The 17,709-nt window shown below is 48.5% G+C and overlaps 1 protein-coding gene across 1 annotated transcript in view; it reads left to right on the forward strand.

The window, feature by feature from the left end:
* SAMD11 (sterile alpha motif domain containing 11) overlaps positions 1-17,709 on the forward strand; it is a 126,108-nt gene that overhangs the window by 66,839 nt on the left and 41,560 nt on the right. Inside the window, exon 5 of the mRNA XM_063353928.1 lies at positions 3,440-3,564. Within this exon, the coding sequence (XP_063209998.1) occupies positions 3,440-3,564 (125 nt within the window). The remainder of the gene's footprint in view (positions 1-3,439; positions 3,565-17,709) is intronic.

Here is a 17,709-nt window from a genome sequence, read left to right on the forward strand (position 1 = left end):
AACTAGTGGAATACGTGAAGAACTGAGGCTCAAGTGAAAATTAAACTTTCACTAACTTTATTAAGTGGTACCGGAATGATAGCAGTTAGTTGGACTTTGCTCTGTGGAGGGTCAGGAGGGTCTCTTGTAGAAATGATGTTTGTTGACCGTCTCATGCAATCACGGGTAAGGTGGAGGTGGCAGAGTTGTCAGCTTCCAGATCTGAAACTGGTGCTCCATTCTATTGATCCAGCACAGTGGTAGAAAGTCCTCTGTGGTCTCAGCAGAGCCTTACGTGAGCGTGTCACAGAATCACAGAACAGTGGGGGCTGGAAGGGACCCCTGGAGATCACCCCGTGTCCCCCCCTGCCAGAGCAGGGTCACCCACAGCAGGTGGCACAGGAACGTGTCCAGGCGGGGTTGGAATGTCTCCAGAGACGGAGACTCCCCCACCTCTCTGGGCAGCCTGTGCCAGGGCTCTGCCACCCTCACAGCAAAGAAGTTCCTCCTCGTGTTGAGATGGAACTTCCCATGGTCAAGTTTGTGCCCGTTCCCTCTTGTCCCTTATTAGAGGGCCCCCACAGTCACTGAAGCCCGATTGCAGCCCTGTGGAGCTGTATTTGCTGGGGCCAGCTTGGCAGTGCTTAAAGTCTTCACTTACGCAGAAAGTTATCTTGATTTTTTCACTAGAAGCTGTGGTTACCATTCTCTCTGTTTTCTCATGCTCAGACCAAGCCCCAGTTATAAGCTACCTCCCGTTTTGCCGGGAGTAGAACAAGCCCGGAACAAAAAGGCAATCTCTGCTTCAAACCTCCCATGCGCTAAGGCAATAGGGGCAGCTCCTGGGGACAGTTTGATGTGTTAAAAGCTGTCTGAGCCTGTTTGCCTTATCTCTAGTCAGTCTTTCCTTTCCTCTCAATGTCACCTTCGTGTTCGGTTTGCCTTCTGCAAAGGTATTCCAGCAAAGTCATGTTTTTCTGGGATCCTGCCTAATAGTGTGGGTAGAGTGAGTTGAATTCAAAGCCCGTGGAGCGTTCCTATCAGCGCTGCGGTGTCCGCTCGTGTGTGCAGTTATGACTGGATAACGCACCTTTGCATACCATGATGATTTTAAATATTAAGGCCATGGAAAATCTCCTAAACCCACAAGACTGTTGGGGAATTAAAATAGAATTTCTGGTGTGGCAATGTTTCCTTCCACGTAGATCTCCTGGTTTTGGTTTACAGTGGGTATATCGCAGCGTTCTGCGCTCTGTGCATGTCGGAGAATGGACTCATGTTAAGGAGTTGCTGTGCTCCTTAGAGGAGAGCTGGTTGCATTTTAGTGGTGGATAAAACAATTCCTTCTCGCAGCTCTTTTAACGTGTTTACGTATCGGAGGTGCTTTGGGCTCGATTGGGATGCAAGACACTCTGCAAATGCAAAGATGTTAATTATCCCATTTTTCTCTTCCTACTCCCTGCCTTTCTCCCTGTGCTCTTCTGGCTCATCTCCTCCGCCCTTTCTTGAGCATTGTGCTGATGGCAGCGTTTATCTGCATTTGTCCTCTGTCCCTGACATCCAGTTATTGATTGGCATGATTAAAAAGAACTGATAATCACTTCACATTAATCCCATAAATGACTTAAGACACCAAAATATTTGCATAATGCATCTTAAAGGTGGCAGCTAAAAGAGGATAAGACCCAAAACTGCTTGGCACAGGAGAAATGGGCTTCCCACTCACCTGTGGGCTTGCTTAAGTAATTAGCCTTCTGCTTGCATAAGGAGGAATCTGAACTGGTTTAGCGGAGGAAGATGCAATGGGTGCTCAAAGGCTTTGAGATCCGAGCATCCTATCTCAGCGCTGAGACTGGGGGTGGGGGGAGTGCGGGGGGAGCAGCAGGGAACAGCGGCTGCTGAAATGAGAGTCTGTTTTTGTCTGCTACATCTTGCGAAAATCTGGAGCCAGACGCCCGCTGAAAGTACCTCTGTCTAAAGACTTTCTGTCATAAACTTATCTGATTAGCAGAGAGCTAGACGACAGATTAGCCCCTGCTTCTGCACTAGGGCTGGGCGCTCGGGAGCATTTGAGCAGATCCTCTCCTGTTGCCAGCGCCGGGAGAGCCTGGAGGTGGGGGGGCAGCAGGTGGGGAGGAGGTGAGGGGGGGATAAGAGGGGGATATTTAAAGGAAGATCATTGCTAGGTAATTCTGCAGATAATGCACCCTCCGTGTTGTCCCGCTGGTCCCAGGTGAGGACACCCTCCTCTGCGCCGGGGAGCTGGTGGTCATGTGCTGTGTGTCACAGCGGCACAGAGTGGGTGCACTCGCCATGTGAGTAGAGGTTGGGAGGGAGCCGGGGATGAGGGAGGGAGGGCAATCTTTCTAATACGTATAATTTTTTGTAAGTGTCTCTGGTTCTTCTGGCTGTCATCTTCCATTTAGAAAGAGGAGAGGAAGAAAAATAGCCACGTTTAGCTTGGGGCAAGCACCTTGTGCTAGAAGGACGGGTGATTTAACATATACGGCAAAACAAACAAAAGGGAGGCATTCCAGCATTTTCATTTAGTATCATGTATACCTTTTAGCTTCCGTCCTCTTCAGTGTTTGTATATCATTTATTCGGAAATATTTTGCAAGCAGATAGTGGTTTGCAAGCAGAAGCATTTGCCAGCTGAACTGCAGTACCTGCTAGTGAATGTCTTTCTGTGTTTGTGTTCTCCCTCTCCATAGAAGGGAAAAAAAAGAAAAAAGAAAAAAAGACTAAACTAGCCTACTTAGCAGCAATCTGATGCAAGGATAACAGGCAAAATAATGCTGAATTGCTGTAATGCATTCTCTTGTACCAGAAGGAAGAGAGCATTGTTTCAGGATTTGTTAGAGTGAAGAGTAGAAAATTAGTTTTGTAAATAAGTCTGTACCCTCAGCTCTGAGTAATGCTGATGTCCGGGTTCATGGTGAGTTTCTCTCTAAAAAGAAAAACTATTATTCAAGTAAATAAAGTAGTCTTGTGTTCCAAAAGTGATGGAATGGAAAAACTTACTTTTTTTTTAAGAATAGAAGGATGGCAACTGATAGAAAACTATCAGTTATTTCAGTTCAAGTTTCCTATTAATTCTGGAGTGGATCTGCCAATTCCTACACTTTCAGTTTTTCCATCTGAGATGTAAGTTCTGGCCCACGCAAGTTATATCTGGCAAAACTGAAATCAGGAGCTCTGGCAGCAGCAGAGCCCTTTATGGGAAATGAGAGGGCTGTTTGGGAAGTGCTTTGCGCTTAGTCTCCCATCCCCAAAACTAGAGGAGGTTACCGAGGAACCTGATGGGTAGGAGGGGGAGAACCTTTCTTGAAGTACAGCTGTGTCAGGGGCAAACAAAAGAATGTTGCGTGCGCACACACATACGCTCATACACACAAAAATCAATTATGTGGTGGCAAATAGGATTTCCTTAACTTGGTGCTTTTCTGCTCTGTTGCAGCCGTGATAACGACCTTTCCACTATCATCTCCAACCTGCATCAGAGCCGTCAGCTCGTTATGCCAGAGACCCAGAGCCGCTGTGAATTCAAGAGAAACAGCATCGACGTTGGCTTAGGAGCAGCAGGTAAGCAGCTGGAGCGGGTCCCGCTGGTTGGGGTTTGTTGACTTCCCTCCTCTCTCCCTCCCTCGTTTGTTCATTTTTTTCAGCAGCTGTTTTTTTTCTGTGGCTGTTTGTGTTACAATTTGGAGAAAGCTGTATGCAGGCTTTTAATATTCCGGCTGAAGATTAACATGGAAAGGATTTCATGGTGATGTTAAAGTCCTTTTGAGATCTCAGCCCTGTGTTATTCTCAAATCTAGTGGTCTGTGTTAAACTACTGGCAAAGGAGCTTGCGCCAGCAAAGAAGTGAAATGTCCCCAGGGTTAGCGTCAAGTGAAGCAGAAAGGCCTTGCAGAGAGCATGGTTTGATTTGTAATTTCATTAATCAGAGGTTCCCCGTGCTGCCTCTGTGCCTGCCAACTCCTTTATGAGTGGGTTTGTTTGGGTTTGTAGCGCTACCTGGATGTTTGGGAAACTTCACCTGATTTTGACTTAGCGTGGTAGAACCAGAAATGCTCCTCTAGGATCCTGCGCCGTGCCTCTCTGGATGTCAGTAAGGGAGCTGTGGGCCAGGGTGCTTCGGTGGTAGATACGCGTCAAGCAGCAAGTTGAGGCACTGGTAATAAACTAGACACCTCCTTGCTGTTTGCAGAATCTACGGTTTGCTTTTGATTATAAACAAAAGTTGAGGAAAATCTGAGAGCGGTGCTAGTTTTTGTATTGAGTGATGCCTGCCCTTCCAAATCAGAACTGGATTTCTCTGTGTACATTGATGTAGGCCTTTCCTGAAAATCTCTGTGTTTGTGGTTTTGTTCATATTTTCTTCTAAGTCATTCGGTTGACTGTGTAACTTAACCCCAGATCTGAAGGGAACACCATATTTAGTAGGCTTTGGGAATGTCTTTGGAGGATATACACTAACGCGACAGGTACCTGGTTTGCCTTTTGCAGGAGGCTTGACCCCTTTCCAGAAAGGTTCCTCCTGCCTGCAGTGAAATTTGTGCCGGTGGGACTACTTGTGCAGTAAAGTGTTCCGTCCCATAAATGTGCTGAACTGGGGGATTTGTGGTACGTCTGTAAAGCAGCCATGGGCAGCTCCCAGTCTTTGCTTTCACAGCTGAATCTCCGTATTCTCTTCATTAACCAGTCTCCACAGCCCCTTTGCCTGCACTGCTCTAAGAGCCAAACTGGCCAGAAAAATAGTTTTTTCTGTATGACATTGCTTGAGTCTGTACGTCTCAGTTGACCCTGTGTGTTAAAATGTTTTTTAATATTGTTTGCTTTACAGAGAAACTGCTGGGCTTGATCAGCGTTGCTGAAATTCTGAGACTTGCATTCCAGATATGCAAAGGGTGCTTCTCATTCCCATGGGTGCTAAGCAGTAGAGAAGATCGAATGTGGAAGTCCTCAGTCTTATTTGTTAGAATTTGTGTTTGAGGTTCTCTGGTTAGCTTCCTAACCATAAGAAACAGTAAGAAATATAAGACTTAGGCACCGCGCAGATGTTGTAGCAGGGAGGGCAGCAGCGCTTGGCTCTGAGCTCAGTGAAAGCCTGAGCAAGGCGAAAGAAGCGGGCTCATTCACGCAAGAGGCCACCAAGCAAGCGACAGAGAAGTGACAGAGCTTTTCAGGACGTGATACATTTGGTGTGTCTAACAAGAGCTGCCCAGCAAAAGAGTAGGGGGGTGATGGTGGGGAGATGAGGTATCTAAAGGGAGAGTGAGCCTTGTCACATCTCCGCGGGGACAGTTTAACTCTGATTTTTTCCCCGCTGCCTGGAGCCGGCTCACTCTAAATGCTTGTTTGATTAAGGGAAGACTCATTTGCCAAAGTCTGCGCAGAACCTGCCAGCTCTGACTGCAGAGCACGTGCTGAGCTGGTACCTGTGTCACCACCGCCCGGCCATGGAAGTCAAGGCAACAGAAAGTAAATGGGCTGGGATTTGTAGCCAATGCTGATTATTTGGTTTATGTCCCAATTCTGTTTGTTTTTACTGGCAGGTATGGAAGGGGAGGGTGCTATAACTAATTGCTACGTATATAATTCTAAAAGAGCTAGTGTTGGGTTAGTCTAAAAGGCTGGCTGTTGCTTAAGCCACTTAGTTACAATAATAAGGGAATAAGAATTGTGCCCCCCATTGTCTGCTGTTTGCATGTATGCCTTTGAGAAGAATACTGTGTATTTGGGTTGTGAGAATCTCGCCCTCGGGAAGGCATTCAGAGATGGACAGTGCCGAATAAATGATGCTAATGCCATTATGTTTAAAAACTCCCACATCACTCGTGACTGTAAGCTGCCGTGCTCTCAAAGTAAGTTGGAATCTGCTGCTACGACGTCTTCTGTTGCTGGTTTAGCGTTCATGGGTTGAAGTTAGGCACACAGTCCCAGCCAGTAGCATCTGAACGCTCCGGGAGGCTGCTCTGCAGCTCAGGCTGCGCATTCTCCATGTGCAGGATGAGGGGTGAGTGCATACTGCTAAAACGGGATTCAGAAGTGTACGTGGCTTCTTGGCTATGGCTGAGGCTAAATAGAGTATTGAGAACAAGGATAGCACGAATGGAAGAGATTTGCTTATTGCAGGGCCCATGGGGTTAAGATCAGGGTTGGAGTTGGCAGGGTTGGTCGGTTTATGATTAATGCTGTGAAGGGAGTTCCTTGATTTGTAGTTACACCAGGATTAGAGGCAGTGCTATAGTTTTGAACAGCATGGACTGGAAAATTAGAAGTATTACTGGATCTTTAACGGTCTTTGAAATGCAGAAGAGGGCTGAAACTAATGGAAACTAATGGTGTATAGTTAGTTCTGGGGCTTTTATGAGTTCTGGGAGATGGGTGAGACTAGAGTCAGGGTTCAAGCTAGAGCTGGGCTGATGTTCAGGTCAAAAGGGGTTGAAGAGGCCAGTGTGTTGCTGGAATGTATAACGCTTTTGGTTGGAAGACCAGCACTGATATTAATATCCTTGGAAAGCTTATGGATGATTTTTAAGTGAAAACGGGTCACTTTATGTCAATGGTGATGGTTATATTTGGAAACAGAGAGGCTGGAGAGCTTAGTTTGGGACAGCAGAAGCTGAAAGACTTGGAAAATAACTGGGTTCTGAAAGGCTTGGATAGGGTTTGGCCCTGAGTAGAAAAGGATTTAAAACCCCACCTCGGTGGATATAATAACCCACTGTGGTGGGTGCTAGCCGTTTGGAACAATAAGCCTAGGGAGGCACAGTCTTAGGGCTTGGGATAGCTGGGACAAAAGAACTCGCCGTGTTTTGGATCTTGTGAGGCCCAAAGAGCTAGGAAGAGTCTGGAGTCACCAAAACCAAATAGCTGTGCTATCTTTTGCATCACTTAGGTGTGATTAAGACCAGTGCAGTGACTGTGATGTGTTGGCAAGTTTAACATCTACAGAAATCTGGGCTAGCAAATCTGAGAGGTACAGGGCTTTGAAAACACGCTTACAAAAAATGGAAAGACTGTTATTGTTAGTCTACAGTGATAAAGGGGAAAAGGAGGTAGTTATGTTGCCAGCAAATAAAGTTTCATCAGAAATGTTGGGCAAGATGCCTAATGCTTTCCACCAGTTTTCGAGTACATCGTAGAGGTGCGTGAGTCAACCAAGGCACAGAAAGGCAATTTTGCCCAAGATGGTAAAGCAAATGATGACAGAACAGCAGAGCTCAGTTTCCTCTCTTGCCCTCCCTAACGTCTCTGCCAGACCTGTGTGGTGGTGTTTCACTGTGACAATATGGAATGGATGTGGATTATCGCCTACTTCTAGGGATTCGGCGTATGGAAGATTTGGGGGTGGGTGGTGTTCCCCCCCCTAGTGTGTGTACTGAAGCAAGACGCCTAGATAAGAATAGCTGACAGCTTAACTGATGCTTGAAGTGTCCCCTGATACTGGACCTTTAAAGGAAATAAAGAATACCAACAGAAAAAAATCTACAAAAAAAGCAAAAATCTGCTCCAGCCGGTGCTTCTCAGTCATCTGGAGACCCAGAACTGGCAGGGGTAACTGAGGCTTTTGCAGCGCCAGCAGAAGTAGGTGGCCGAGAGGCGTGTGCTGATAAAATCTAATTGCCCTATCGATTGGCTTCGGAGCCACCGTCAGCTGTGGTAATGATTGAGATATTCTTATGTGTTTGATGCATGTTAGCTGTATCTCACTGCTCTGGGCCCACCGGGGACCTTAAGGTATTACAGAGATCTCTTAATCATGGAGCAAACTTGCGTGTGTTGGGCCAGCTCTGCGGCGCCGCAGATTTATTACAATTACCACTGATGCGCTTGGATTTCCTTCGATCCCAGGGGGCCTGCGTTTCGGGAAGAGCTGCCCTGTTTGTAGCTCTGAATTCTTAACTGGCCGAGGAGATCTATCTCACTGGTTTAGGATTTTACCCATCCGCACCCTCTCATACTGTTCTTCCTTTCTTCTCATCAGGGTTGGCTGTTGACATTATGGTGTCCTCAGGCTTTTAAGAGCAGTAAACTTCTGCCACTTCTGCTTTCCCTGCCTCCTCTTTGTGACTGAGAGCGGAGGTGTTTGGCCTTGCAAAATAGAGAGCACTGGTTTCTGTGGTCCCTGGGTAAATGTCCGTTCACCAAATGGTTGTGCAAATTTCAAGTGTTTGTTGTTTCCAACACAGATTGAAAGGGCAGTAAATTCTTGCGGAGGACCAGAGGGTGTAGTGGAAAGGAAGGGCACTCGCGTCTCTGCCAGCTCTGTTGCTCTTCATCGATCAAAATTATATCCAGCTCCTCTTTTGAAATACAAGTTATGTCTACGCTGGGTCTATATCCAGCTGCTATGTTTGATCTCCTCCTACTTCTCTGGCCAGTGTTGGACCTTTTTCAAATCTATTTATTTGTTTATTTATTTATTTAAACCTGGAGCTAGTTAATCCAGCTGCTGGATTTTGGGCAGAGAGATACTCCCTCTGCAGAGAAGAGCGGGGAGCTGCTTCCCCTGAGCGCTGGCAGTCTGCAGGATTGCGTCTGGGGGGAACATATGTAGAGCCTACCTGGAAAAATAGACTTTGGTGATGCCCAGAGCTCCCAGGGCAGTTTACTGAGAAGACGTGAATGGTCTCTCCTCTCTTGACCCTGTGGACTTGATTTTCTGCTGCGTCCTTCCCTGCTGGTGGTGTTCTGTGGTGGAAAATGCTGGAGAATGCTTTTGGTGCTAATTAAATTGCAGTCACGATGGGGCTATAATATGCCAAATGGAGGAAGAAAGGAAAAGTACGTATGATGGGGTCTGCGCTTCCTTAGGAGCGTACGGAGGCAGCCTGCATTGGTGAGATTTAGTAAGAGGCTTAGCAACATCTGCAAAGGTAGAGCAAGTATGCTCAACTGCCTCGGGGGGAGCGCGCGTGTGGGAGGGGAGGGCAGGCGAGGAGCCTAATGAGAATATAAAAGTCGTTTCCAAATGGATCAGATAAAGGCGAGGCAGCAGACAGGGTACAGCACTGGCACTACAGAGGGGCTTACCTTGAGAGCGGATGATGGCACAAGGCGCTTTTAATCTTAATTGAGAGAGAGAGAGACACACACAAGGATGAGCAGAGCCAGGGCTGCTTGTCAAAGGCACAGTAGCAAAGCTGCCGGTTTGCACATCAAACACGGATTTAGAGCCCCTTTAAGCAGCTAGCGGTGTGTCTGTAAACAAGTCCAATCCCCTCTATCCAGTTTGGCTAATGCAGTCTGCCGGGGCACGCATGGGGCGGGGAGGACGGAGGAGGCCTTGCGGGGCACCATGGCTGAGAGAGAAAGTACGGCACCTTCTCCCTTGTTTGCGTGCGTGCTCTGCACGCTGCTTTAGGATTCGAAAAAGCATTTTGCAATAGAGTCCTGGTCCCAAAGCCCTAAATAATTTCTCTCGTGCAAAAATCCTGTTAATTTCTCTTTCTCTCCTCAAATACCCTCTGTTCTGCAGCGCCAGATTTCATGACTTTCCAGTCGCAGTAGGACTGTTTGCATGGATAGAAGTGGAGGGATCAGGCTCGCTGATGCTAGAGGAAGGTGGGTAGATCTTCCTTCTGGCCCTCGTGATTAGAGGGAGTTGTCTTGATACTGTCTGAGAGAGGGCACTTAATGGAGACGTGGCAGAATCAGGTCTTGCCCCAAAGAGCAAGCAATTTGCGATGGTTCTGCATGTAACATCTGGGGCTGTGAATGGATTAAAGACGTCTTCCCCAGTGATTAGAGGCTGCTTTGGCTGTGGTGTGGGAAGCAGCAGAAAGCCAGCTTTCCGATGTTGCAGAGCTCCCAGAGAGCTCAGGCTTTTTCTGGGGGTTGTTGGTCAATGTGATGGAGATGACAAACCCTGAGAGCCTTGGCCTCAGAGCAGTGGTGTCCTCAGTGACCAGCGTAGTTGCATGTTAACCTGCAATGATTCCTGTGGAAATTCTGCGTGACAGAGAGAACGTGACATCTGTGTCCCAGGAGGAGTCCCACTTGGGGAGTCCTGCTCCACTGGAGGCCTGGAAGAGCACAGTTCATCTGTGTCTCGCAAACATCCTGAAAAGAGGGGTCTCTCTCTTCTCTCTGTGAGTTTATTTGTTCTTCTGTATTAACTCTTCTGTCTCATCTTTCCACTTGACGCTCTGTTGACTAAGCAAGGGAGAAGGAGAAATTTCAGGAGTGAACTGTAAACAGGTTCCCATTTAAAAATTGGGCTTGGAATTTTTATTGACAAGGCAACGCTTGTAGCTTGCACACATGGATCTGTAGCTGATCAAACCAGTTGTCTCACTTTCTTTGGGCCCATCCCTGAACTCTGTGTGCCAGCCATGGAGGGCTTCCCAATGACTTCATTTGGCTTTGCACTGAGACCTAGAGCTTTCATCTGCTAAGGAGGAGTTAATATCGGGGGTGAAAAAGAATTAGGATCAGGGATGTTACCGCTAATGGTTAGAGACAGAATCACAGTGAACGGCTGTTTTCTGAGCATGTGATAATGAGCTAGGATGCAGACATGTTTGCATTTAACAAAGCCAAACAACAACAAAAAAAGCAGAAGCCTGTATTGAACTGCTGCTGCCTTAAATTGAGCAGAAAATCAGCACCAAACAGGCATCTAGGAGTTGTAAGCCCAGCCACCTTTGTTTACGTGTTTTACCATGAAGGACAGTTGTTCACCGAGGCAACATGAAGGTCTAGGCTCTGTCAGTGCCATTCATCCTCTTGGCTTGGATCTGGAGGACTGTCCTTTCTTCGTGCTCTATTTAAGTTCATTTTTATTTCTTCTGGAAAGCCTTGCAGGCTTTATTCTTGGCTTTGTCACTGCAGGAGGAGGAGGAGCCCAGGCAATTTAGTGCCCTGTTCTTGGAGTTCAATAAACCTTGCTCTTGGCAGGGATTTGAAGCCCGCTCCTGGCAGGAGGGTTCTTGTAGGATGGCTCTGCAAACACCTCTGGGAAGGTCAGCAATGTGTTTCAAGGTGTATTTCCTCCCTTGCAGGAAGGGAGTGCCACAGCTGCGCAGGGCCCACCACAGCAGCGTGCATAGCTTGGCCTCCTCCGAGCCCGGCGTGGACGGGGCAGACTGGCCATAGTCAGGACAATGAGTCCATCACCTTCTGGCAGTTGGATCAGCCACCAAACTCATGGCCAGTACGTGTTGCAGCTTTGAAACGGAAATAAACACCGACTTCTTTCTTCCTTTCCTTGCAGCTCTAGGCAGAGCAAGATTATCCTGCTTCCAAAAATAACCTTTCCCCGCCCCCTGCTTCCACCTCCCTTCCAGGTGCCTTACAGGCAGCTCGTAAAGAGCTGAAAACAAATCATCGGTGCGCTGACATCTCACTGATGTTATATATAGAAATCCAGCACAGATTGTAATGTGGCACCTGCCTTGTCCACTCTTGCTTGCTGCCGGGTGGAAGCGCAGGGACGTTGGGTGGCTGCTCCTGACCCTGCCACAAGTCAAGCTGATAGTTCAGAGCCAGGGCTTTGACACTGTTCCTGCTCCGGTGCCTGTGTGTATCTGTCGTCAGGTTGGGATGCTGTGGATTTAGTCCTGCGAAGCCTAGCCGCCTGCTCTTGCTGCACAGCAGAGGTGACGCTGTCTCCCCAAAGCTCCCCGCAGCTGTGTGTCCAGAGGGCTCACGCTGTGATTAGATGCCTGGGTGGCAGGCACCGAGCTGCTGCTCTGCTCCTTGCTGCTTTCAAGTGATCAGCAGGGTGCCCTACGGCTCCCAGCTTCATGAGGGCTCTGGTGGCAGGCAGGGAGAAGTCCTGCCGAAGAGAAAGGGGTGCAGGGCTGTACGTGTGGGAGAGATGTGTTGGAGGCGACCCACGAGAATGTTGACCCAGCCTTTTGGATTGATAGGCTTGAGAGAAGTCCACCACAAAAATAGACCCGACCAGAATGAACGCTGTGTGTTTAGAGCCCCGGGGCAGGCAAACCTGCCAGGGTAGTGTGTGACAATGCCAGCCTTTCCTTGACGCCCTGCCAGCTCAGTCCCTGCCTTACAGCACTGCTCCAACACGTGTACCCTTTGCCAAAACTGGCATGCCCTGGGCTGAGCTCCGGTAAATGGGAAAGAAGACGACAACCATTACTGCAATTTCTGAAAGGTCATGTGTTGTGTGGTGGTTTTTTTTCGCTCCTGCTGTCTCTGCATTACACCGGTAGCGTGGGTTTCCCCACAGGGGCACAGTAAAGACCCTCAACTCCCCTCCCTCTGCTAAGCGTGTCTGAGGACTTTCCATGGTTATTAGCCTCTTCAGTGCAAGTCAAGGAGGTGGGTGGGGATTCTCAAGGGTTAAGTTGCATGTATAGGACTGTGGGGAGCAGATTCGTGAATTAAACTGGAATCTGTCCTAACGATGCCCTCTCCCCAGACACAAGCTGGTGGCTTCAGACCTGGTGAGGGGAGCCAGCAGTGCTGCGTGCTTTACATCAGACATGAACAGACTTGGGAGGAGCTGCCTTAGCATGGAGGGCTGGGGGTTGGAAAGATTTTATTAACGATTTGCTGTGAGCAAGAAGAGGGTCAGCTGTCTATGTCATTAATTTTTCAGCTCTGCACAATCTTTTTGTTCCCAATGCCTTTTCTTCTCTTTGCTCTTCTCCCCTTTCCTGCTTTTTTCCTTCCTCCATGCATATCTTTGGTTCTCAAACCCTTTTTCCCCTCCCTTCCTTTTCCATTCTTAATCCCCATCTCGCATATGCGCCCTTCTTCCTTTCCATTTCTCTTCCTCTCTTTAGTTCCCCTCATCCTCCTCCCTCTTCTCCCTTCCCCACCCTCCCTCCATCTCCAAGCTCCTCGGGAAGAAGACAATTTGAAGGCTTTCCGCTCTGCTCTCAGCTGAGAGGCTCCTTCCCTCAAGCCAATCAATGGCAGCCTTTCAGCCCCTGTGGGGCTTGGCAAACATTAGATCAATAAGTTATTAGCACCATTCTGTCAGCTGTAATGTGGAGATTGATCGGGGCCGGGGCTCCTGCATGCTGCCTGGCACTTCCCCAGCCTGATAAAGATGACAGATTAAGGGAATAAGAAAAAGGAATTAAGGAGTCTGGCTGTCAAAGCTGTCACGGGCTGGAGGAGCGCTGTTTTTTTCAGGGGCTGAATGAGTGCAATCGGACATTTAAATGGTGCTAAGGGTACAGCACCACCAGCAGCTCTGTTGGAAATCGCTATCTTCAGCGTTCACTTTTCTAAAGAAATGCTGGGAGGGTTGTAGAAAGAGCAGCCGGAGGAGGAGGAGTAGCTGTCCTGGGCGCGGGAGGCCGTACCGGGTTGCTGGCACAGGCCACACGCAGGAGATGCAGCCCCTTGGAGTCCCCAGGGAAACAGCGAGTGCTGTCCCTGCCGCGTTGCCGTGCCCACCTTTGGGCAGGGTTGGGTGTTGTGTGGCATTCCCCAGCACCGAGGGAGCTTTCCGTGTCAGAGGAAGGATGCCAGTTTTCCTAGCTTTTTATCACAGAGATATAAATTGAGGCCAAATGACCTTTGCACAAGAGGTTTGTGGTCCCTCAAGAAAAACCTGATCCTTACTGGAACCGTGCTTAAGTCTTCTGACATGACACGCTTCCCCCTTCTCTCCTGTCTTACCCACTAGAACGTGCTCCTTTTTAGAGCTAGAAAGTGAGTCTCCAAAAGGCCTGGACTTCCAGCCCACCGTCCCAGCCTCATTCTTTAAATCTCTTCTGGAAGAGAGCGGGGATTCACAAGTTTCCAATTGCTAAAAAGCCTCTCTGCAGCACATAAAATTAATTCAGATCTCTCTCTTAAGTGCAGTATATCCTCTCCATGAGTGTTTTTCATACTATGAATATTTACCACCTTTCTGTGGCTTGGTGCATGCTGTAAAAATGAATTTTGTGAGACTCGGGGAGACAAGGGGATGTTAGTGCACCTTCGCTAATAAACAGCCTCATTCCAGACAGACAGGAGGACGGCTCCAGCATCACCTGCACCTCCCCCTGTTTCACTCCTTGGGAACTGAGATATTGGACGGTCCTTTTAGGAGCTTAGCTCCAGCTAGGCAAATGGCGTGAGCACGAGGAGGTGGGATGTAGCAGGATACTGTTTGTGTGGTAGGAGGAAAGGCAGATGGCCAAGTGGTTAGAGCTGAGATAGGGTAGGCAGACTCCTTCTCAAGCCTAGGCAAGGATGGTTGATATGTTACACATTGGGAATCCTTCTACTCGAGAACTGAGTCTTGTTGCGTGCTCCCACAGCTTTCATGTATGCCGCGATTAACTCGCATTTAGGAAGGGGTTGGTGACACCCGGCCTACCTTTGGGGTGCTAATTTCTACGTAATGCATTGAGATCAGTGAGTGATGGTCACTGACTTGCCTGTTGGAGTCCTCTGCTATTGAGAGGAGTGACTGCACAACCGCTCTGCCAAAGTTAAGTTCTCTCAAAGTGAGCAGGAACGAAAACCCTTTAATTATTCAATATTGCATTCCCCTTGCTTTGTAGTAGGAGACCATTAGTGCGTCCCATTCCTCCCTCCCCTTTGTTTCCTTTTATCTTCCTGTTCCCAAGAGTTTCTTGTCACAGGGAACTTGAAGTGTGGTGCTTAGGGAACGTTTGCAGACCTTGGTCAAGCCTAGGGACAGTCCTGAGCCAGGAGTGCGCAGCTCGCTCTGCTGGTTTTACTGTTTGTACTATTAAGACTGGTACAGCAGCTAGCAAAAGGATGCGTCCTGCCCTGGAGAGCTTGCAATCTAAATCTAAATGACAACCAACAAATAGATATAGATGTGGAGACATAAAGGAACAACGAGACAACCCAGTGCAATAGCTAAGGTTTGAAACCTGCTGCCTGCCGTGTCCCTGAAGCCATTAAGCCAACCTGCTGGGAGGAGGATGCTACCTTTATTTTGCAGCTGTTTTGACATCCCCTTTGCCGAGAGCCAGTGATATTTGCCCTTCCCTTGCTAGAACTAACCCTGCCCCATGAGCTGGCATGCACTTACATTGTTGTTCTAGGATCCCAACTCCAGAAGCCCACTGCTTCCCTTCCCCCAGCTTCCCCAATAACTTTTTTTTTTCCCATTCTCATTGCCCTCAGTTAAATTATGGCCCGTTATTCCCATGACCTTGTGCTTCACTCTCCCTTTGTTCCATTGATTCCTGCTGGCAACGGATGGGGCCAATGTGCAGCCAGATTCCATGCTGCGGCGCGCAGCCTACTGCGTGGCCCCTCGTCCGCCAGCCTTTGTTGAGAGCGGCTCTGGGCCCGCTGGGACCCGGTAAACTGGTGCTGCGGCTCACAAAGGCACAAGCCTATCACTGGGGAAGTAAGTCTCCGGGGTCCCCGCAAACCTGGCACATTCGGCACAGGAACAGAGCGAGCGACAGGGCTGGAGCACCAGAGTTGTTGGAGGAGAGCAGCTCCTCTGGTGGCAGCCTTTTTTTCAGCCGAGGGAAAGGGGAGACCTGAATAACCTGAGATGCTGCCAAGACATTTCAGACTGGTCAGTGGGAATTGTCATCTCCAGGGTTTTAAGTTTGATGGGGGAGAGTTAAGAGCAAGGGAGAATGTTTTCCTCCTCTTAAAGTACTGTGAAAAGAGGTGAAAAAAGGACTCTCTTCTCAGTAGATGTTGGCTATCTGAGCCTGGGTGGTTTCCCATGTAAGTTGGCTCAGTTCTCTGTTTACTCAGGACTTCTGGGTCCAAGAAGCTTTCAGAGCAAAACCAATGATACGGATGGGGAGCGTGAGATAGGTCTCGATCTCTTCCCGTTGTGTCTGTAGCATAACACAGTGCAGAGAAACTTAGTGCGGTTCCTCAGCTGTAATTGGGACTCGCTCTGTAGTCCATCCATCTAGCAACGCTGTGAGGGCAAAAATTTTGTGACCATCTCATATTTGTCATTTCCCTTCTCCAGGTGAAACCCTGTGCTCAGTCGTTGAGACACGGGCTCAGGTCTCACCCTGCCATTGGTGCAATGTGTGTCCTTGGTGTATCTTCTCTGCTGCGGATTCTCATGTAAAGAGTGGAGATAAAGTCCCTCTCTCTTTGGAGAAACCTAGGGATAGGTTTTCTAATCTTCCCAGCTGACTTAGGCTCCCAAGTCCTCGCCTCAAAGCTGATAAAGAGGCTTGGGATTCTTAGACGTGTTGGTGAACATGACTGTTAAGTCGCCCAGCTCTGCTGAGTGCTGGGAGGCTGAGGATTAGAGGCAGCGCAGGGGTGCAAAGCACTGTTACTCCCAGGTGACATTTCCACCCATGGCCTCTAATCAGCGTGTCTCAAGTCCAAAGAGGGCTGTGATTAGATAAAACCCCCATTGCCCTGGTTCGACACAAGCTCGTTTTATGGTGTCATACCCACATCCTTTCTCTTCACGGTTGCAAGGCCATCGGGTGATACTTCTGTACGGGGCAGAAGTGCTGTCCTCTTCCAGCTGACCTACTTTCCTGGCCGGTCTCTATTCATTCACTGTAGAATTGCAGCAGGTGAGTGCTGAACTTTCTCTTCCCATGAAAGAGGGGGAAAAATCCACTTTGATTTCTAGATCTTGGGCGAAAATACGCAATTTTGTTTCCAAAAACCTCCCTGGATCACTTTCTGTACTGCCTTGTCGAGCTAGCAGGAACCTTGAATGTAACGCAGGATCGGGGACCTGCATGGGAGAGCTGGGGGCGGTGGGGGGTGCTCGGGGCTGTGTTGCATTGGTGGCAGTAGGTGATCAGTATGCTTGGGGCTTCCTCTAGCACTCCGTACTGGTATTATTGCCCGGCCTAGCTTCATAACATTACAGTTCTACTGATAATGTCTTTCATTTTCAGCTTTAATATTAAAAAACTGCCCTGATTTGGCTTCCTCTCAACTGAAATGCTTTGTAGAAGGCAGGAGAGAGGAGGCAAAAGCAGGGATTTGGGGGAAAAAAAAAGAAAAAGAAAAAACCAAAAAGACACACCTCCCCCCCCGCCCCCAACTATCCCTCCACGCCTGTCCTAAGGTGGAGTGTTGCCTTTTGCAGGTGCACGGGCTGAGCAAACAGCTGGCTTTTGGCTTTCTGGCCAGTGAGTTGCAGCGTGCTCTAAATGCACAGCCTGCCTCTGGGAGGGTGCTAAGACATCCAGAAGTTACACTGTCAGCTCGTTTGCAAAACATAGTGGGTTTTGCTGCTGCTGCAAAGTCAGGGAGAGCTTGGACTGTGGGTGCTCCCATCCCAGTGCCTTCAGCCACTCTCCTGGTTCTTTGTGGGTGAGCGTGAAGAGCGGCTGGATGAACGGCATGTGGGCGTAAACAGATGAATTTAGACTATAGGGTCCTGTAAAAGGGTACATGTTTATGGGTGTAAGTGATATGCCAAAGCTGTGTGTATGGTTTAAGTTGCAGAGAGGAAAGGATGGGTGCTGTACCACAAACACATTGCCATTGAGGTTGCACCCCAGGATCTGTGAGTTTAGCGGGTAACTCATGAAAACGTGGCCTGCCTCTTCCCTGCTTTGCAGCTGAGAAAGCCGAGAGGGGGTATGACTTCCTATAGCACTGCACTAGAATTCGAAAGATGGGTGCTCAGTCTTGTGCTCTCCTACTGACTCAGTAAAGTCATATCTTTGTGCCTCCATACTGGCTACCAATGAAGATTATTCCCTTTTCCTCGCTGACTGTATATCTTGTTGATTTAGTCCCTGCACTAGGGGCAGAGGCAGTCTCTGACATGTCCCAGGACTTTGCCTTAAACAAAGGAAAGAAAAAAAA

This window comes from Chroicocephalus ridibundus, chromosome 16 (genome assembly GCF_963924245.1).
Source record: "Chroicocephalus ridibundus chromosome 16, bChrRid1.1, whole genome shotgun sequence".
Classification (NCBI taxonomy): Eukaryota; Metazoa; Chordata; class Aves; order Charadriiformes; family Laridae; genus Chroicocephalus; species Chroicocephalus ridibundus.